The 22031-nt window shown below is 40.6% G+C and overlaps 1 protein-coding gene across 7 annotated transcripts in view; it reads left to right on the forward strand.

Annotated features, from left to right (window-relative positions):
* Positions 1 to 19836, forward strand: part of atp11c (ATPase phospholipid transporting 11C (ATP11C blood group)) — a 44828-nt gene extending 24992 nt beyond the window's left edge. The window contains exons 5-31 of one of the 7 annotated variants that reach the window (XM_075481660.1): positions 802 to 909; positions 2796 to 2924; positions 3369 to 3457; positions 4069 to 4119; positions 4527 to 4591; positions 4696 to 4777; positions 4871 to 5021; positions 6450 to 6647; positions 7940 to 8110; positions 8482 to 8690; positions 8847 to 8918; positions 9012 to 9085; positions 9190 to 9293; positions 9420 to 9601; positions 11351 to 11617; positions 11763 to 11940; positions 12060 to 12162; positions 12249 to 12394; positions 12689 to 12748; positions 13387 to 13514; positions 13718 to 13853; positions 13950 to 14015; positions 15207 to 15310; positions 15411 to 15567; positions 17199 to 17307; positions 19175 to 19206; positions 19474 to 19530. In XM_075481660.1, coding sequence (XP_075337775.1) covers positions 802 to 909; positions 2796 to 2924; positions 3369 to 3457; positions 4069 to 4119; positions 4527 to 4591; positions 4696 to 4777; positions 4871 to 5021; positions 6450 to 6647; positions 7940 to 8110; positions 8482 to 8690; positions 8847 to 8918; positions 9012 to 9085; positions 9190 to 9293; positions 9420 to 9601; positions 11351 to 11617; positions 11763 to 11940; positions 12060 to 12162; positions 12249 to 12394; positions 12689 to 12748; positions 13387 to 13514; positions 13718 to 13853; positions 13950 to 14015; positions 15207 to 15310; positions 15411 to 15567; positions 17199 to 17303 — 3135 coding nt within the window. In that variant the 3' untranslated portion in view covers positions 17304 to 17307; positions 19175 to 19206; positions 19474 to 19530. Of the gene's footprint in view, positions 1 to 801; positions 910 to 2795; positions 2925 to 3368; positions 3458 to 4068; positions 4120 to 4526; positions 4592 to 4695; positions 4778 to 4870; positions 5022 to 6449; positions 6648 to 7939; positions 8111 to 8481; positions 8691 to 8846; positions 8919 to 9011; positions 9086 to 9189; positions 9294 to 9419; positions 9602 to 11350; positions 11618 to 11762; positions 11941 to 12059; positions 12163 to 12248; positions 12395 to 12688; positions 12749 to 13386; positions 13515 to 13717; positions 13854 to 13949; positions 14016 to 15206; positions 15311 to 15410; positions 15568 to 16287; positions 16379 to 17198; positions 17308 to 19174; positions 19207 to 19473 lie in introns of those variants that run through there. The other 6 variants (XM_075481662.1, XM_075481661.1, XM_075481665.1 and 3 more) reach the window with 6 other exon arrangements.
* The last annotated feature ends 2195 nt before the right edge of the window (positions 19837 to 22031 follow it).

Consider the following 22031-nt stretch of genomic DNA (forward strand, 5'->3'; position numbering starts at 1 on the left):
GATCGGCTTTTTAGTCGATCTACTGCTGGGGCTTTGACTTGCACAATGCTGGGTGGGCTTCCTTCCACAAATACATGGGGAGCACTGATAGTACTGGACCGCCTTCAGCCAGGCTTTGAAGTGGGACACCAAGGAGGTCTGCCCGACTTTAATAGTCAGGCAGAGTTGAATTCTCCTAACCATACATGGGATGTTTCCCCACCTTGTCTCCTCCCTAGCATAATTCTCTACATTACTCAACAAGATTTTCTCTTCCTATCACCCTAAACACTTATCCCATTTTCTGTCTCGAGCACAGACTTGGCACTCATTGCGCTGTCCCCCTCTGCTTCTTGTACCATCTCCTCCATCACTATCTTAAAGTACTTAAGAAGTCTACAGTATATTTTGTATCTTATGTGGCTGCCGCCCAGACATATTTTTTCACCTGACTCAGTATTATTTCCCAGTATGCTGTTCGAATGCACGGCTGGACAATCTCCATCACATTCTGCTGCTGCAGGCACTCTTATACATAATGATGACATACTGAATGTACCAATTAAATTGTACGCACAGTTATATTTAGTATTCTTCCCTTGGGATTGATGACAGCCTGTATTATCACTTCATAACAGTGGATTTAAAAAGTTTCTTTCACTGTCCACACCTCTGTTTGACAACCACTGCTCTGTTGTGTGCCACTCTGTGCTGGTGTCACAGCGTTCTCAGTGTTCCATCGGCACTAACAGAGAAAATGTATACCTTTTACTACTACGAAGCAAATAACGCAGTTCTGATATGTTCCATCTGTTGCCATAGGGATATGAAGACTGGCTACGGCACAAGGCTGACAATGAGGTGAATAAGTACCCTGTGACGGTGCTAGAAGATGGCCGGAGGATACGGAAGGAGAGTGAGAAGATCAAGGTACCTTATAGCAGACACATTTTAGCTCGGTTGTGGGAAAAATATTTCGTCCGAGATAAGTCCAGAGAGAAGCTGCTGGCTGCTTGGCATGAGCATGTTTGGAGTTTACACAGGAGAGAATGTGTTTTCTCCTCTGAGCTGATTAGGTGTTCAAACATGGGTGTGATAGTAATTAATGTATCTAGGCTATTGTGCTGAGGTCTTTTGAGTTTAATCATTCAGCGTAGTGCCACTTTACAGTTGTAAATTTGGACAAAAATTACTATAATCATGAAAGCACAACATTTCCAAATGAGAGGGCTCACAGTACCATGCCTGAGAGCTTACAATAGCACACACAGCAATGTGAGTTCAGACTTTACACACACCAAACTTGGAGAAAAATGCTTGATTGGCAGTTTTACTCTTACATCTATGCAATTTGGCCACATGCACGTGGTATTCACATCCTTTTTGCATAACATTGTTGCAAATCATGTGATGTACTGGCACGAATTTTGACCTGCACTGCAGATACGAACGTGGAAGTAATGTAATGGCCAGCTGGCATTGACAGTCTAGTCAATATCACAAAGTTATTCCTCTGCCACAAATAAACACTATAACCTTGCGCATTACTGTTTTCCTCTGGGTTTTTGTTCACATTCTTTAAAGGCTAATGTTAACAGGTTTATTCAGAGATTACAAGTTTGCCTTTGCAATGGTGAGTTCTGCTGTTGCGCTTTGGAACAAATCTGAACTTAGAATTTCCAACTTTCAATTAGGAAAAAAAAAAAATTCATGAAAGCCCCAACAAGATGAGGGATTTCCCAGTTGGGCTGTAAAACATTTGACAAAGCACTGGCAGAGCATTATTAGCTCCTTTCTTTCTTATGTTACATGAACTATGTAACTGCTGGTGGGAATTAGCTATTAATAACATAGCAAAAAGCAAGAACTAAAGAGGTTCAACTTCCCACTTTTGAGGTATAGCGAATGCATCACGGAAATTATAAGTAGAGCTAAACATGGGGAGGCTAAATTATTCTATTCTTAGCCAGTCATGTGACTTAAAAGTTCCCAGTGCTAATCTGAATGGCCCAGTTGTTTATTTAAATATGATATTTTCAGCTCTTGGTAGCCCCAACCACTGTGAAAGGGTTGTGGTATGTATTGTATCTTTTTTTTTTTTTTTTTATATGTGTTTAGACTAAACCAAATGAACCTGGCCATGTTGAATGTGTAGTAGAGCTTCAAAACCATAACTAAAGTAGCTCTGTTTTAAAACTGGTTGTGCTTTTTGCTCGAGAACTCACACAGTGTAACTCTGACCTTTCCGCTAGAGCTAAAAACAGAAAACGTTTAGCAAACACACAAATTTTCATCTATATTTTTGATAAAAAAAATTGGCAGACCAAGCCAAAGCTAAAAGGTAAGTTAGTATCGAGAGGTGGCAAAAAAGGCGTTCTCATGAGTTGCTCTTTAAGTCGGCTGTTGTTGCAAAACGGCCACCACAACTTGACAGCAAACAGTTTTTAGGCCTTTTCACTGTTGAGCGGCGACTGATGGGACTTCATTGCATAGAAGTGTCGTGTGTAAATACAGAGGTTGCATGGGGGGTGGGGGGGGGGGTCAAAGTTGATTCACTGTGGATATGCTCCTGAAAAGGCAATGGAGTCAGTAACGGAGATGAAACTGGCTACATATGTAAGGGAGAGGCAGTATTTAGTGATGCACTGGTCTAACCAATGATGCTGACGCCACTCAGCTGATTCGATCACTCCAGCTTGATGTGTGTGAGCCAACACCGATATGGGTCTGCGCTTCCTCCGTCCGACATGTTGGAATTACCAAAGAGGACCAGCGGCAGGTTAACAGGGGTGCCTTTATTTGTGTGGTCTTTTCAGGTGGGAGATGTTGTGGAAGTGGATGAAGACGAGACCTTTCCCTGTGATTTAATACTGTTGCAGTCGAGCCGAGATGATGGCACGTGTTTCGTTACCACTGCAAGTCTGGATGGAGAATCCAATCATAAAGTAAGATGCTCTGCTGCCCCCCCCTTGTTTTTTTGTTTTCTAACCAACACGGTTACATGGGAAATAACTATTTCCATTGATAATATCAGCTTATTAGTATCATGCATTTTAGGACGAGGGTGTTGTTTCTTTTCTATAAATTCCTTAGTGTGCCTGATCTGAACTATGAATTGCATAAATATCTACAATAAAAATTTATAATAATAATCTATAAATAATGTTGTTATCAAAGATGATCCTCTCGGATTGTAATGCTGCTTTAAAGTTTTTCTCGTCTGGTTCCTCTTTTCTTTTCTTTTCTTTTTTTTGCCCGCCTGTGTTCTCGGTGTTTATCGCACCTTGTCAGTATCTCTTGAGCTGCTTATCACATGTACTTCCTGTGAATGAGAGGTAGAATAAGCTGAAATGACATGGTGCCTGTCTCTGTCTCGTCCACTTTTCTAGACGCATTACACTGTGCCAGACACAGAGAGGGATCTGGAATCTCTCAATGCGACAATTGAGTGTGAACAGCCACAGCCTGACCTTTACAAGTAAGGCAATCATCCTGTGGTCCCAGCAGATTAACACTAGGAGCACGCGTTGCCTTCAGATTGTCAGTCTATGGATTAGGACAATTCCATTAAAAATGTTGTGATTAATCATAACGTGAAAATATGGACTGTTGAGCAGGGAGTTATAGGCATGTATTTGCATGCTTATCTTTGGTTAGTTTTATATTTAGAATGGTAAAAGTTGTTCCTGTTTACAATATTTGTTGATCTTTCCACAACAAAGTTTATTATTCCTACTTACTTTAATATTTCATCTTGGTCAATAGATGGCCTTTGTTTCCCCCTTGGGGTGAGGAGTAGGAATGCCATCATTAAGCTAAACACTCGAGTGCTGTTAGAAAAGAGGAGGTGTTCTATGCAGAGTCCATAAAAATGCCTGCATGTTGCTGGCAGACCTCCTGTATTTATTTAGCCTCCAAAGCTCTGCACTGGATTTTGAGCGAGTGAGTTGTGTTTGCTTGGATTTTTGCTTCCAGGAGTTCAAATCTTCTTCTCATATTAGAAGACTGAATAGTACACGAAACCAGTATCGGATGTACATTTTTTACATGTAACTTCAGCTTCTGAGTATATGTGTTGCTTTGTTCCAGGTTTGTTGGCCGTATGCACATCTACAAAAACAGTCAAGAGCCTTCAGTGAGGTGAGAGCTCTCGCGCACAGCCATCACAACCCACTTTAAGTGAGAGCAAAATCAAAGCACAGTTGCTTAAGCACTCATTTGTTTCCCTTTGCATCACCAACAAATCGCTACTCCATTGATCCTTCATTGCAGACGGGCATTAAAATTAAAACAGGCTGGCAGGGTTTTAGCCACTGCTTCCAATGCACTCCCACTGGCATTTATCATTGACTGCTTTGTAATGGCCATATAAACAAATGCCAGTGTCCTTCTCAAGAACACTGGGACGCCTGGCCTGCAGTCGCACCGTCACTGCACATTTCAGAGTGGATGCCAGGTTTCCATTTAGAGAATAGAGCGGTGTGTGGATTGCACAGTTTGTGTGTGTGTGACTGAACACGGTTTGATCTACTGATGTGATTGTGTAGGTCTTTGGGCCCAGAAAACCTACTGCTGAAAGGGGCAACTTTAAAGAACACTCAGAGGATATGTGGTGAGTCGAAAGATGTTGACATTGTGACAATAACTTGTATTATTAAACATGGCTCATTATGGAAAACACCCTCCCTCGTGTTTTATTTATTTTTTTCTCTGAAGGCGTTGCAGTTTACACTGGCATGGAGACAAAAATGGCTCTCAACTATCAAGGAAAATCTCAGAAACGGTCTGCTGTGGAAAAGTGAGTTCAGAGCAAAAACTCTCAATCGGTTTTGAAACTCACGACGTACATTTGGTGCTCATTATGTTGGACTCTCTAATCTTATATTTTCAGGTCCATCAATGCCTTCCTTCTGGTTTATCTTTGCATATTGGTAAGCAAGGCGCTTGTGTGCACCACGCTTAAGTATGTGTGGCAGAGCAAGCCTGGACAAGATGAGCCATGGTACAACGAGAAAACCCAGAGAGAGAAGGACACAAATCTGGTGAGCTCACGCTTTAGAAAACTGCCAAGACGCACGTCATGTGTCTGTTGGAACACCACACTCAAAGCAAATCCTGAATCAGAAATGGTACAGTTTAAACTGTGGTCTTTCTTTGCTAAAGCAACATTTTGGTACAGTATGCCAAAACGAACAGCAGAGATGGAGCTGAGGTACAGGCTTCGTGCTTTAAGAGGTTGAGCCAAACAAATGAAAGTTTGTTATAAATATTTTATTGAGAATTCTTTCCGGACAGTGACTGTCTCTCTGTAGTCAGGAAAAAAAAAATGGGTTTCCTCATTTGTGTGCCTAGAATTGTTTGTGGGTGTTTTTGCCTTTAGTTTAGTCTTAAGCAAGAGAAGCTCAATCATCAACTCAGTATTTCCCAATCAGTGATTTTATCAGCTCATACTGGTATTTAATCCGGTCCATCACATTGCCTGTATTGTGGGTTCATTCAAATCATGAGGAGTTCCAAACGGTCTTAACTTGTTTTTGTTCCAGTCATTCGGTTTCAGGTCAGATAATGCTCTTTCAGAACTGGTTTGCTTGGTTTGTGCCATGTGTTAATCCATCCATGTTTTCCCATGTGAAGTATTCCTTTAATGATCGACTTGCCCACCTCCTGGAGAGTGTTCTTCACATGGCTGGATGTTGTTGAAAGGATTTCACTTTACCATGCAAAGGATCCTCTGATCATCCACAGCTGTTGTCTTCTGTGGCTGTCCAAAGACATTTACTATTCCAGAACTTCCGGAGCCTCGCATTGGCCTTTTTTTTTTTTTTTAATTTAGTTTTTTTTCTTGTGGCCGAATGTCACAAAATGTCACAGAAACACCTGTCAAATTTAAAAATGCCACACTTTGATAATCTTTAACATGATAAATACTTGCTTATAGAGGATTTTAGTTTCACTGAACTGCTCCATTCATCCATCCATTTTCTATACCGCTGAATCCGTCCGTCGGTCGGGTCGTGGGGGGGCTGGAGCCTATCCCAGCAGTCAATGGGCGAGAGGCAGGGTACACCCTGGACAGGCCGCCAGTCCATCACAGGGCCACACAGAGACAAACGAGACAAACAACCACACACACGCTTGCTCCATTCATACTACATATTTTACAAACTTAATTTGATCGGATGTTGTGTATCGACCAGCTAGAGAGATGTGTAACTTTTTCTTTAACTGTTTTCTGAATGTTGTTTAAAACATGGGGCCAAATAAGGTATTCCATAGACGAGTTTTACAGTGACATTGAAACGATGAGAAAAAAATAGGTTTTTAGACTGGCAGTGGTTTGAATGAATTAGTTCTAATAGAATATGAACAGAATATACTGAAATAAAGTGTGTGGAGCTGGTTTTCAGCCTTGTTTAACTCTCGTTTAACTATGCGCTTGCCTGTTTGTTTGTTTTTTTTCTCCTCAACAGTACCTTAAGATGTTCACAGACTTCCTGTCCTTCATGGTGCTCTTCAACTTCATCATTCCAGTGTCCATGTATGTCACTGTTGAGATGCAGAAATTTTTGGGATCTTTTTTCATCGCGTGGGACAAAGATTTCTTTGACCCTGAAATCCAGGAGGGGGCGCTGGTCAACACTTCGGATCTCAACGAGGAGCTCGGACAGGTCAGCCAGATGGAAAAAGATTAAACGAGACACTTGAATAGCAGGATTGCACGTCTCTAATGACTTGTTTTCTGTAAATTCTGCACGTCTGTGTCTTTCTTAAACCTCTTCCACCTGTTTTCACCGAGAAATCATTTCCAGTTAAAGTTATTGAAGTGACACCTCACAGATTTTAGCCTTTGAAAAGTGGAAAAGGATAACCCTGGTGGAAAAAAAAGAGAAAGAAAAATAATGATAAAAAACTTTCCCTGAGCAGTAAATGTGCAACATATAAGAGTAATGAGCAGGTGGAACATGTAGAACAAGCATTGGGACTATGAGGTGTTGATACTCGGTCACAGACATGCACAGAGAAAACTTTGGGCCCCACGGACACCTCGAATTGTAGGTGAATACTTGATTCTACGTTGCTCCAGCGCATCCATTAATTCCTTCCATCCGCTCATCAACACATGAAGGTGACTTTATTACAGGTGATAATGTCAAAACAACTTGTACATTATGATGCATGAGGTGGAGGTCAGAGCCGTTTTAGGCATACCCTCTAGGACTTTATTTATTACAAACCCCATTCTTAGAGATCGTTCCAAACATGCTCTATAGATTAACAGATCAGCTTGCCTGGGTCCGGACCTTTAATCTGTCTGACCATCTGAGTCGGTCGATTGATTTGGCTTTTTCTTTTTTTTTTCCTGTTACATTAAACTCTGATTTTTAGTTCATAAAGAATTGATCCTGGTGCCACAAGTGATTGAACCATTAGCCAATCAGCACCATAGCTGTAGATGGCACCATAGTAAAGCTGTTTACCAGCATCAGACCTCTGCACAAAGCTCGCTGAGAAGATTTATGTTGCCCATACTGCAGCTTACACACACAGATGCACAAGTGTAGCTCCGTGAAAGCATGTTATTTAAAGCCAACATTTTGTGTTTTAAGGTTTAATGAAGTTTTCCCAAATTTATGGGGGGAAAAAAAGACTCCTAGGTTATATCACAAATCTGCAAAAAGAGAAAAAAAACTACATTTTTGTGACCATCTCAGATTGCCACAACTGTCCTCATTTTCTCTTTTGGCACACATACTTGAAACAATGCTGCTATAGATCAGTCACACTTAGTTTGCCAGATTACTTCAAGGTGATGCTACATTAAACTGATTAATGCGGTGTAATTCTTTCTGGCAGTAGTTAACCAATATTATTGTTGGAACCTGCCAAATTAGGAACAGAATTTTAATGGGTTCGGATGAGTCTTATGCTGTTCCCCTCTCACCGATCGTATTTGCTGCAGGTGGAGTATGTCTTCACAGACAAGACGGGCACTCTCACTCAGAATAACATGGAGTTCATAGAGTGCTGCATCGACGGATTCCAGTACAAGTACCGGGACGCAAGCTCTGAATTGGACGGATTCTGTGTCACAGATGGACCTGTGAACAGACTACAGCAGAAAGCTGGCAGGGTGGGTGTTGTGGTGTCCCACCATCTGTTGTAAAAGTCACAAAAGCATTAACATACGGCCATTACATAGCTCGTTGCTCAGAAAGACCCTTCATAGGTCACCCTCGTATGGTCTCCTTGACATCTGAACATATGCAGTTAACATGGAGGGGAAAAAGTGGCTGTGTGCTCTTCACACGAGAACCTGAAAGCTCTTCAGCAGTTATTTCGATAAGAAGTCGATTAAGACGAAAGGCCGTAAGTGAAGACTGTAAATATCATGTGTGGTTGTAAATACTCTTTCATTGAAGTAGGTTACGTGAGTAAAGCTTAGACGGTGTTTTGTGTGTCTTATTTTAATGTATTGAACTGCTTCATTCATTGTGTCAATAGGAGAGAGAGGAGTTGTTTCTGCGTGCCCTCTGTCTGTGCCACACAGTCCAGGTGAAGGAGTCTGCAGAGCAGAGTCAAGGCCAAGGTCAAAAGATAGACCAGGTGGACGGTTTAGGGGTGTTGGAAGAGGTGTTCGATCCTCCTCAGGAGGAGAGGGGCTTTATAGCTTCCTCACCTGACGAGATTGCTCTGGTCAAGGGTGCCATGAGGTAAGAAACAGGCTTTCTCACGGACTTAATGAGTTGAAATGATATTCTAAAAATATACAACAGTTTTCAATTGTTAATTTTTTTTTTTTTTTTTTTTTTAGTATAGCATATAAGCTAATCGGTTGCCAATTTGCGGTAATTTGTCTCCATCTACAGGTACGGCTTCACATTTCTGGGTCTTGAAAGCAAGACTATGAAAATTCGCAACAGGAATAAAGATGTTGAAAAGTAAGTTTTTTTTTTTTTTTGTTTTTGTTTTTTTAAAGTTGCATATGCACTGCTTTTTATTCTTATGTTGTCTCTGTTTTGCTCCCCCCGAAGGTATGAACTGCTTCACGTGTTGAACTTTGACCCAGTGAGAAGGCGAATGAGTGTAATAGTCAGATCCATATCAGGTGAGCTTGAGACCACTGTCAGAGCTTTTGGATTTATTTCTGATTGAGTGTATGTCGTTGGCTGTCACCATGCTGTATGTGTTATTGTGTGTTTTTGTACCCAGGTGATACACTGCTTTTTTGTAAGGGAGCAGACTCTTCTATCTTCCCTCGGGTCAGACAGGAGGAGGTTGAACAGATACGCATGCATGTGGAACGTAATGCAACAGTGAGTGCAAAGCAATTGTTTTTCAGCAATTGTTTTTTTCCCCCCAAATGTCCTTACAGCTATAAGGATTTTGCAACATATTATTGTGTGGTTTTGTGTTGTAACTTCTATTGTTTCACTGTTTAGGAGGGCTATCGGACGCTGTGTGTGGCATACAAACATCTCAGCGCAGCTGAGTATGCCCAGGCAGATGAGGGCTTGAGGGAAGCTCGACTGGCTCTGCAGGACAGAGAGGAGAAGCTCATTGCTGTTTACAACCAAGTGGAGACTGGAATGAGTCTAATAGGAGCTACTGCTGTGGAGGATCGGTGGGTTCCAACAACATACACAAACTATACAGCTTACACATCAACTTCAGATTTGAATCTTTTATGCATGTTCTTCTTTTTTACATTGTTTTTGATGTGACATTTAGCTGATTCCTTCTCTGTTATGTTTCTTTTACACATCGATTGATTCCATTTCAGATGTTTTACAACAAACTTTGTTCCTCCCCCCTGTTACATGCCGTTAGAAAACTCATCTTTTTATTATATTCTAATTTATTTTGAGTTGTGTGATCAGACCTTTTATCAGACTTTTGTTAAAGTAAGCTCACACTGCCACCTTGTGGTTATATGGCCTCGAAAATCTAAGACTCACGATTGTGAAACAGGCCCTCTGTTTTCGACCTGTTTTATACGTATTGAAATTAGAAAACACACACAGAATGAGTGGAGGAATACACTAATTATGCATGCATGTGTGAATTTAATCTGTAAAATGTTTATGCTAAATATAATTTACATTAAAGTGTAAATCTAACCAAGTAGTTTTGATGCCTAAAGTAAATCAGGTTCAGCAGTGTTTTTGCCATGACATAACCAAGCTGCCACTAGAAATGAATAAGGCACAGTTCTGAATTTAACCTTCAAACAGGTTATGAGCCGGTTTCCTGGCTAAAAGTCTTGTATTTGACCCATTTATCCATCCCAATCTCGTTTCTGTGTCAACTTTGTTGCTTTCAGTACTGCCGTCACAAAGCTGTGATATGACCACCCTGTAATATTGCCTTGTAGGAAAAACAACAACCTTTTATATAACCAGCGCTCCTCCTTATCAAGTCCTTCATCGCCTGAAAGCTTGATGTAAAAAAAAAAAAAAAGAAAGTTTGTTACATTTTTTTTTTTTTAAACAAAGGAGGCCATGGACAAATATGACATGGTGTTCACTGAAAGTTTTGTTGTTATTGTGAACAATTTTTCACAATTTAGGACTGCAGCCCCTTTTAAAACCTCTCTGAGCAGTCAGTGTGGTTACATGCACTGGGCCATTTAATTAGAACACCGTCCTTGTTCTTGTATATATATGCATGTAAGCTAAAGAGTTATGGACCTAAGAATGGTCCAAAAATACCAAAGTATTGAAGATGTTGTTATGTAGTGGACTGTGAAAAAAATAATAGTGACACTTTCTCTGTGGGACATCATAGTACATGTAGGCACAGCTGAATTCATTGCGCAGATATCTTTATTTTACTTGAACAGGGATTTTTGTCTGATGCTGCAGTTAAATCAGGATTTTATTAGAGCAGAGCTGACTGGATATACTTTAAGTGACCGACAGTTAATACGTAGTCTTAATGGGCTGAGTTTCAGGCAGAATTTTAGATGTGTTATGCTGTCTGACAAAAGAAACAGAAATATATTTGAACAAAAACAGCTTTACTGGAGATTCTACTGCATTAATATGTACTTACATGTCACTGTTGTTTTTTTTGTTTTGTTTTTTTACAAAAAATGCAAAGAGTGAGAATTTTGGAGCACGTGCTGATCACCAGGGCCCATTTAAGTCTAGTTTAGTGTATACACGCAGAGTATACACTACATACATGGCAAAGAGAAGGGGCCCGAGCATCGAGCCTTGGGGGACCCTGTGCGCCAGGTCTTAACCTGGTGTACATAATTTCCCATTTTTGGATTAATTAATTCTTGTTCAGTTGAATTGACTATCATTTTTGTTGGAAAAAGTAAACTTCCTCCTGTCTAACTTGTTATGTTTTTGTTCTTACTCTGAAGGCTTCAGGAGGAGGCAGCAGAGACGATGGAAGCCCTGCAGGGAGCAGGTATGAAGGTTTGGGTCCTAACAGGTGACAAGATGGAGACGGCAAAGTCCACCTGCTATGCTTGTAGGTTGTTCCAGAGAAACACCGAGCTTTTGGAGCTAACTGTGCGTACGCTAGAGGATGGAGGGAGGAAGCGTGAGGAACGACTGCATGACCTTTTGCTTGAGTACCATAAGAAAGCTGTTCAGGATGCACCACCAGTTAAGGCCGGTATTAACAGGTCAGTGCTTTGATTTCTGATCTTAACCTATCCCCAGAGATTGTTTTGAGAAGCTGTTATCTTTATATGATTTAACATTCATTTAACCAAAACTAATTCTTTATGATGATTGTGTCTAATTCGTCTCTTCCTCTCTTTCTTATAGGAGCTGGTCTGTGGCCAACCATGATTATGGTTTCATCATAGATGGAGCATCTTTATCGATGGTGCTCAGCTCATCCTCTGAATCCAATTCGAGTCTCTACAAGAACCTGTTTCTGCAGATCTGTCAAAACTGCACAGCTGTGCTCTGCTGCCGCATGGCTCCTCTACAGAAGGCACAGGTCAGAATAATTAGTGATTTATTTTTTTGACAAAGTTTAATCATGAAATTGAACTGATCCTGTTTATAGTGACCACTTGGTAACTTTCTTTTTCTGCCCCTCTCTTGCAACATCTGCAGATCGTCAGAATGGTGAAGAACTCTAAAGGCAGTCCGATCACCCTTTCCATTGGCGACGGAGCCAATGATGTCAGTATGATTTTGGAAGCACATGTTGGTATTGGTAAGCTCTCTACAATCAGCACCTCAAATATACGTCATCGTAGCCTTGTGTTAAAGGTAATGTCATTTTTCGTCTTGGTGTTTCAGGCATTAAGGGTAAGGAGGGCCGACAAGCAGTGAGGAACAGTGATTATGCCATCCCCAAACTCAAGCACCTCAAGAAACTTTTGTTGGCTCATGGACATCTTTACTATGTTCGCATTGCACACCTGGTGCAGTATTTCTTCTACAAGGTAAGAGGAGCAGTTACTTTTGACTTTTTAATTCTCCCTAGAGCTTAGGAGATGTTTGGAGTTTGTACAAAGCTTGTGCTTTCCAAAAAGATCACGTATTCACTCTATCTGGAAATGATGTGATTAACAGACACAGACTTGACAGAATTCATTTTAACACCTTTAGCAAATTAATTGTTTGAACGAGATCAGTGTGTTTTATTGTCCGACTCAGTTTTCTGAATACATTTTATGTTCTTTGATGACTTGGAATAATCAGTATGAACCTGTTCTTTCACTCTTGTTTGCCTGCAGAATCTTTGCTTCATCTTACCACAGTTTTTGTACCAGTTCTTTTGTGGCTATTCCCAGCAAGTAAGTATGTTCTGAGTCCTGTCGAAGTTCAGACATGTCCTGAACTCGAAAGAAAGGGAGAGCCCCTTAAATCCCCTGAATACCGCATTCTCTCCTTCTGTTTACCCCTCCCTCACTGCCCCTGGGATGTGTGAGCTTTGTTGAAATAACTCAGTCATGTCAGGTTCTGCCACTCTGATACATTGCATATAAATGTTATGCAATCTCGGTGGTGTTTGTGTCTGTGTAATGTCACACAGTTACAAAATATATTATTTAAAGTTTTAAAATTTGGATACAAAAAATACACTAGAACACACAAATTATGTTAGGTATAAATGATATAAACTTAATTCAGCTTTTGAAAATTTACAAGTTCATCAAATATTGTACCTACAAGCTGGTTTATGCCTTCTGGTATATGTGTCTGTTAAAGGCGAGGGTGGATGTTGCCTTCTCTCTTATGGCCCCTGACATAGATCTTTCATGAGTACATGAAAGATGTGTATAAGCTTGCTGGTATGACCTGCTCAGAGCTTAAGTTGCTGGTGTGTCTGCGTTTTGTCCTCTCCATATGATTAACTCCTGGTTGCCCGTTCCCTCCTTCTCCTTACCACCCGTTCCCCTCCAATCGTCCCTCCTACTCCCATCCTCCCCAGCCCCTGTATGATGCCGCCTATCTGACGATGTACAACATCTGCTTCACCTCTATGCCCATCCTGGCCTACAGCCTTTTTGAGCAGCACATTTGCATTGAGGTTCTCCTGGACAATGCTACCCTCTACAGGTAAACTTGGGGAATATTTGTTTAACCTTGTGTTCTCTTGAGTGTGTAGCTGTGGTTGTTGTACCTACATTGATTGACCTTTTTTTTTTTTTTTTTAAATTCTGTTGTGTGGCAAGAGCTGTTCATGACCGTTAAACTATTGTATGTTTAGAGACATAAAGTCATGACTTTGTTCATCTTCCTCTTAAATGACTTCTTTTTAGAGAGATTGCAAAGAATGCTATGTTGCGTTGGGGACCATTTCTCTACTGGACACTACTCGGAGTCTTCCATGGCTTGCTCTTCTTCTTTGGCGTTCGATATTTGTTCAGTAACCCAGCCCTACAAGATAACGGCCAGGTTTGTTTTAAGTCGTCTTCTAAATAGATGTGAAATGAAATGAAATGATTCAGCATAGTTTCCTCAATACTTTTTATTCGTCCTATTTGAATCCAGGTTTTTGGGAACTGGTCGTATGGAACTATCGTTTTCACTGTCCTCGTCTTCACTGTAACACTAAAGGTAAGCCCCATTCTGGTATTTTTTAAAAATTCCTTTTAAAGCAGAAATGAATGTGCATTCTAAGTTTTACACATAAAAAAGCATTCCACATATTACCCATCCAGCCAAGCATGAATGAATAAAACCAACACTAAGTATATAGATGATCAGTGTTCTCTACTCTGAGATGATGGAGGCTTGTCCACCATTAAAGATGTTGACAGACAGATCACAGACGAACTTCGATGAGCCACACTGATGGGGCAAACATAGCTGAGTCGGTTTTAAGCGAAGCAAACTGCTTAGAAGTAAAATAAGAAACACTTTTAAATGTTTTGATTACTTTCAGCCTGTGGACTATAAATTCTCAACATTCCGAAGCGATGTAATTTACATTCCCACGGCAGGCTTGTCATACTTTGAAACACTCAAGGTTTTGGTAGCACGCTAATGAGTGTGAGAGTGGTGCATTTGTTAATTCCAACTGTGTCTGGTCAAACTTTGTTTAAAAAGTCAGTTAGAAAAATTAGGTGAGTGTTGGCGATGATCCTCAACTCTCTTATCAATGTAGCTCTGCACAAAATCAATCCACTAAGCATTAATTGACTGTAGTTACTATTAACTATTTCTTTTGGAGTTGTTGCGTAAACCTCTATAACTGCCTTAGTGCAATGCTGTATCTTTACTAAATTTATTAAGGCGTGTGTTACCCTGGTAAGCATGTGCACATAATATCCCTCAACAAAAGCAGTGCGAGAGTGTTAATTTTGCCTAAATCATATTCTCTGATCAGGCATGTTGCCGCAACGCTGTGTTTCAACTCCACTTTTCGCAAAATGCATCCAGCTTTTCTTCGTCTCATTGTTCTGTAATTTAAGTGGACGGCCTGGCTCTGCACATTCTGACATCAGGGAAGACAAAACAGCTAGTTTTCAGATACAGGAGGCAAGGTTGGCTAGTTCAAGGCTAATGCATTGTAGCAGACCTGATTACATTACAGTTTTAAGCCAATACAGTCTAACACATGTAACATGTTTACTTGCCAATCTCTGAGTTTGCCTTAATAAGATTTGAAGGGACAGTGTAGCATTTAAGTCAACACGATGGTATGTGTCATGCTGAACAAGTGTTTCTTTCTTCTTTTTTTTTTTTTTTTTTTTGCTTCCCTTGGATTTAAATACAAGCTTAAGTAACTTCATTCCACCTTTCTAGCTGGCTCTGGACACCAGGCATTGGACCTGGATCAACCACTTTGTAATCTGGGGTTCCCTGGCTTTCTACGTGTTTTTCAGCTTCTTCTGGGGAGGAATAATATGGTTAGAAAACACCTCAAGATTAAATAACAAGTGTTCATTCTCGATAGTCTTATTTTTAGTAGCTCTTGCTATATAAACTAAACTGTTACCTCTCTTGCAGGCCTTTCCTGAGGCAGCAGCGTTTGTACTTTGTGTTTGCCAACATGCTGAGCTCTGTGTCAGCCTGGCTGGTCATCATATTGCTTATTTTGCTCAGTCTACTGCCAGAGATCCTGCTTGTGGTGCTCCGCAAGCCTCGAGGACCCCACGCTCGACAGGTAAAGCTGAAGCAGACATACATAAGCACACATTTGCACTCCGTTTTGAAGGGGTATGTTGTCCTTTTTGTTATGTGGATTAAGGAGTAATGTTAATCTAGACCTTCAACCAGGGCAATAGGGACCATTTGGATGGCTAGATGCTTGATCCACAATAGAAAATGCCTACCCTACTCCTGCAAAATAGAGAGGTAAAGCCAAGCCGAAGAACTGTGATTGGGCCTATGTCTTCTGTATTCATACTGCTTATATCCAGTCCCCAATTGTTGCAACATTTCTAATGAAAGATGGGGACACAGAATTGATACATGTAAGTTTCTTTGTTTGTTTGATTGCATTTCAAACAGTTTGCCTGATCCTCCAATAGGTTTTCTCAGACTTGTTTTGTCCTACTTGTTTGTGTTCCAAGCAGCTGAATGTTTTTATGGATGTGGCTTTTGGGTGTATCCCACATTTTGGAAGAAAAAGAATGTTGAGTCTTGTTTTCTTTTGCACAGAGGACTAGAGTTGAAAACTAGCTAAGCTGACACATTGTACACATCTCTACTTGGAAGTATGCTTTAATCTTTTAAGTATTTGGCTCTTAACAACCCTGTTGCTCATTTTTCACTTCTCCTACTTTGTTTTCCTAACTGCTGCTGTTGCACTCTGACACATTCTTCTCATCACTTTCACCCTTTTATTTTGTCTCTCTTCCTCTCTGGACTGTCCTCCCTAAAGATGAAGCATCGACTTCCTTCCTCGGGGACATCTACTATCTTCATGTTGTCACAGACCGTTAGCACTCACAGCTTCTCATGGAGTGACTGAGGTCTCTTTATTTTTTTCTCTGTCAGCATTTAATCTTAAATCTCTTCCTGAGGAATTTCTGTGTGCTTGGAAACTTGCTTGTTTCCTACTTGTTGTGTCCTTCCTCTCCCACTGTCGGATTCCTTCTTTACGCAACCAAGTAGCATTGATTAAAGTCCCACTCTGTTGGACAGATTTAGTCAAATTACTTAAATCTTCATTAATGCTATCCTTGGAAGGCCGCATTTTAAACCTTGATTCAAGTGCTTTTCACTAGTTATGTGTATTGAATTGGAGTGGCGCGTGCCCTGCTCTTCCTGCAGTGTGGAGTAGGACAGGGTGTTCGTACTGAAAGCGTACAGTCAGTCTTCCATCCTTGTCTGTCCAGTTGTTACAGTCAATGTCTTATCCAAGCTGCCTGTGCTGCTCCAATGCCTGCTGCCTCCGCATGTCCAGTCAGGTGACTGCAGCACGTCAAAGCACCTAAACTTACCTGCATGAGGCTTGAAGCCGCAACCTCATCCTGGAGCCTCAACACAGTCCCTGCAGTCCACTGTATTTTGTCTCTTTGTGTGTTTTATTTCATGCATTCAGTTGAAATATAAGGGAAGTAGATGTGTCTTATATGGACCCTTTTATGGAGTTTAGGAAAAGGTGTCTTGAAAGGCACATGGACTAATTTCCATTGTCCAATGTCCACCTGTCCACTTTTGAAGTCTTTGTGAATGTATATGTTTGTGTCTGTGAATGTCTGTGTGCAAGAGAAAGCACAAGATGGAGAAAAAGAAGTGTGCTTGTCAGCGTAGTGACATCACTGGTGTCTCTTGCCTCGCCCCTTCTAGAAGAAGCCGGCTCAGTCGGGCGCGGGAGGCCTCCCGTCTCCCCGGTCTTCAGCCAGGCCCCTGCTCATGAGAACCTTTTCAGATGAGTCCAATACTGTCATTTAAACAGGTACCAGCCCACTTCTAGGCCATTCAAGCCAATCAGTGACTCGCTCCCACTAGTAAACTCCCTCCAGCAGTTCTCGTCTCTAACTCTGGGTTAACAAGGAAATCAAAGGCATCATAATGCCATGAAGGCCATGTTTAATGGGGCGCACTGTGTTCTTATGTGTTGTGTAAGCTGATATAGGCTGGCTGAAGAGATGCATATGTTCATGTCACTCGTTTTTTGTTGGTCAAAATGATTAGATGGTGCAATTATTTGACATGCGAATGCATATCTAGACCCAAAGCTATTGCACAGACACATGCTCTATTCAGCCTCCCTCTGGATGCCCAGCTTATTACCTTCTGCATGAGCTTCTGACGCCCGTTTTTAAATTGTTTTACTGTCAGTCCATCTCATTTTCCAGGTGTGTCTGAGTGTGAGGTGTCAGGTTTGTCTTCCTATCTGGTTGTGTGAAAAAAAAACAGAGCTGGTCTGTGATTGTCATTCCTCCACTTTCTGACATCCAATGGTTGTTTTCTCCTGTGTACATATCCAAGTCTGCACTGGTAGCTGTCTGCTTCTTTCGTGGCAAATAATGGATGCATTTGTGAGTGTTGCACTTGAACTGCACGTTGTGATGTTGGCGTAACTTCACCTCAGACGCTGCTGAATTGCAGGGGACAGACAACAAAATAACTGTAAATTAAAACATAAACACACAGTGTTTCTAGTATATTGGCATCTGAAATATTGAAAACTAATGATAAATAAAACACATTTCCAAAAAAGTTGGGTCCCTGTGTAAAATGTGAACAAAAACTATAATCAGCTGCAAATCTCAAAAATATATATGTTGAATGTAAGATATTTCATTATTTCACCTTAGCTCGTCTTAGGTTAGGTTAATTGGCAACAGGTCAGTAACACAATTTAGTATTTATAAAAAAAAAAAAAAAGCACCTTAGAGAGGAAGAGTCTCTGTGAAGTAAAGATGGACAGATTATGGAGGTTTAGCAATTTGCCAAAAAACTGCATCTGCAGAATGGAGAAATTTCAGAATAATGTTTTCTGCATTTAAACAGAAATGATTAATGGAAATCACTACGCAGTCTCAGGAGCACTTATGCTAATAAGAAATATGATTTTTAAACACGTTCTTTTGCATTTGGCCACTGCCTCCTTTGGACGAAAGAGGAGTGACACCATCCCTCTTTTTGTCAGCACTTAGATTAAAAAGCCTGGATCTTTGCTGGTATGGGGGTGCATTAGTGCCTATGGAACTAGAGCAACATATTCTCCCATCCAGGTGACCTCTTTTTTTTATTAAAGCCTTGCATATTTCAGCAAAACACCATAATGCACCATTACAACAGCATGGCTTCATAGTAGAAGAGTTCAGGAGCTGGACTGACCTGCCTGCACCCCACAGCTTTTACCAATTAGACATATTTGACATCATGAAATTCAAAATACGACAAAGAAGACCCAGCGCCGTTGAGCATGGCCCTGTCCCAAGTTGCTGGCATCAATTTCAAGATGAGATTAAATATTTTTCTTGAATTAGAAATATTATAATTGAGATTTGCAAATCATTCCATTCTGTCTTTATTGCATTTTACACATCGTCCCTCCTTTTCCTGGAATTGGAGTTTTAATAATGTCGCACCAAAAATGCTCATGTAATTAAATAAAAGGGCATTTCTTTACCTTGTGTTATACTTTCTTTATTTTATTTTTATTTTTTTTTGTCCGCCCCCTGAAGGTAAGCTGTGGAGAATGGTCACACCTTACAATCACTATTCACCAGGGTCATCGACTGCCTAACAGTAGCACCAAGCTTTATACAACAGCTTTCACTTCTTAACTTGGATTTCTATTCTCCCTGTAGCTGTCAGACTGTGGCCTCCTACAGACATCCAGGTAAACCTCGAGGAGACTGCCCTAACACTGTTTAAATCTGCCTGCTGAGCTTCGACAGATCAGTTGACTTGGATGAAATCTTAACTAATGTCTGTTAATTGACGGTGGTGGGGAAACTATAATTATTCTGGCTTTCATGTGCATTGCTATGTAGCCAATCAATTTGTTCTCTGATTGGGAATGATTTTGTGATACGTTGTCCTCCTCGCCAGTACTAGCTCTTGACGAAAGCACGAATTAAAGTCTGTCCACTTGTGCTGTTTTCAGATCGCAGCTGTCACACCATTATCCTACAAGCACCTGAAGGAGCGCCAGTGAAAGGCAGCCAGGACTCAACAGTGGCATCAGCCTCATTCAGGGTTCTTGTCAGAGCCACCTGAAAGGAGGTGGAAAAGACGAGGAGAAAAAAAAAAAAAAAAAAAACGGAGGAAAAAGCCGCGCCGATTGGCCGGTGGGGATTTAGAAGTCATTTGACTCGCGTCTTTCTTATCCGTCCTTTTCTGCCCACCCTACGCATGCCTGCAGAGCAGTGCCCTGCATTATTTTATAAAATGTGTACTCAAATGAAAGGCATGAGCTCCTTTTTTTTTTTTTTTTTTTTTTTTAAATATTAACTTGCAGATGAATGCATACATGACTGCCTTGTCAGTAGCTATTTACAACTACCTTGTTTTAACAGGCAGTTGTAATATCCACCCCAAGAAATTACATAGGAGTACATCTGCATGAGAGAAGGCTCAAAAGGACACTCAACTCCACTGATGTTAGGTCACTGTATTCTGCTAACCATTTTACTTTATTATCAATGGCTATTCTATAAGATTTGATTATCTTTCACATTTTCTGTGCTTTTCTTTTAAATGATTAGTATATATTTTAAGAGAAGAGATACTTGCATCTACCGATCAGAATCCTCCAAGATGAAAAGTTACTGAATGTGATTTCAGAACTGCGTCGTTCAGCACGCAGACAGTTACAACAGTTTTCTGGTTTCCAGATGTTTACGTGGTTCTCTGATTCTGTTCTTACATCTGTATCGAGTACCAAGTTACAAGCGCGATTAACGGAGGTCATATTACCACTCAATCCAAAAAAGTGTGTTTGTGTGCGTTTGTGTAAGACTGAGTGACAGATTAGAGACTTTAAGCATATTCCAGCAACGAAACGTTGCTCGGAGCATGACCTAAATCTTCCAGCCTCAGCGATAACTTAAGTCAAGAGTCCAATATAAGATAGAAAAATTAATATATGTGCTGTACTGTATATTGCTTAGAGATGTATTTTAGCATCTGCTCAAAGCCAAAAAAAGATGTGATCAGATTGCGTCCACTCAAGTTAGACCTGTTACAGGCCTGTGTGTGTGTGTGTGTGTGTGTGTGTGTGTGTGTGTGTGCGTGTCTGCGTGCGTGTTGCGGAGGCGTGTGTAAATGTCCTGGATGAGAACAGCCAGAAATGCCTGTGTGTATTGGAGACTAGGTTTACTTGAACTTTGATGTACTTCGATTAGACTTTTTCTGCACTATTAAGGTAACTGGTTTCTTCATTTTGAATATGATCACTAAGGCACATTTAATGTAAACCTGAATACACATGCACATATTCGGTAGATGAGACGATATTACACGATCGGTAACCCACACACTTTGTACACATATATGCACACATGCACTAAAGCCTAAGTAAGGTGTTTATATTCCTTATGTAGTGCTCATATTTTGTCTCAAAAAGCTGAAGTTTGAATTTAAAGAAAACCAACTCCAGATCTGTAGAATCAGCATAGCTGAAGCCACTGTGAGACTTCTCTGTTTCTGGTCAGATCTGCTGACCAGCAGGTTGACAGCGCGGACTGTTTGGCCCTTTCTTCCTTCTTAAACTTATGTGTAGTGCTTCATACATTCCATTTAAACATAACATGATTTCTGATCCTTTTAGATACTCTTTTGGACTATGTTTTTGTTGTTTGTTTGTTTTTTTTTTCCTCCCACAAGCATATATTATCTACTAGGTATTTATTGTTAAGTGTGTGATTTTACTCACAAATGTTATATTTTTATCACATGAATCTTTTTTATTGTGCAGAATGTTGAGCTTTGTGTCTTTGAGTTAGCCTGTTGCGCTCCTACCTTGATGTGAGCCTGTTCAAATCCCATTTGATAAGTCAACAAAGACGGGCAGCCCCCTCCCAACACACTACAAACTCTGCAAAATCAACCATAGTCATTTTTTATGGTTTACTATAACCATTACCATTGCTAAATTCTATCCTTGTGCTTCAAACCCCAACTTTAGCTTGATGAAGCCAATACAGTCAATCTTTGCAGACTGGTAGATATACTCATAATGCTATGATCTATACTTAAAGTTCATCTCTGCAGAAATGTACATGCCTCAGCATCATTTCTTGCTAGATTACTTTACTGTAGGAAATGGAGACTGTTTTCTACTCTCGACATGTCCCCTCTAGATGAAACAGATGTGTGTGTGTGTGTATGGAAAGAGGGGCTGCCTGCTTTGTTAACAAATGAAAACCTTGAAGTGACATAAAAAAATACTATTTTCAGAGCTTAAAATATGTTTGAATCTAATGTTTTGCCTGTCTAAATGAAGCGTTAAAATGAATCGATTGTATTTTTAATGCAACTTTTTCCAGCCAGTTTTATAAGAAAATGAAAATATGGGGGGTGGGACACAGCAAGAGGCTCCGTGGTTGTGGACCTGTCTGTGGAGGTGGACACCCTCAGGCACCTCAGGCAGGCACACCTTGCCAACTCCAGCCTTTTGAGTCTCCAGCTTCAACACTCCAAACCTCCAAGCTGAATGTACCT

Source organism: Odontesthes bonariensis, chromosome 13, assembly GCF_027942865.1.
Source record: "Odontesthes bonariensis isolate fOdoBon6 chromosome 13, fOdoBon6.hap1, whole genome shotgun sequence".
NCBI lineage: Eukaryota > Metazoa > Chordata > Actinopteri > Atheriniformes > Atherinopsidae > Odontesthes > Odontesthes bonariensis.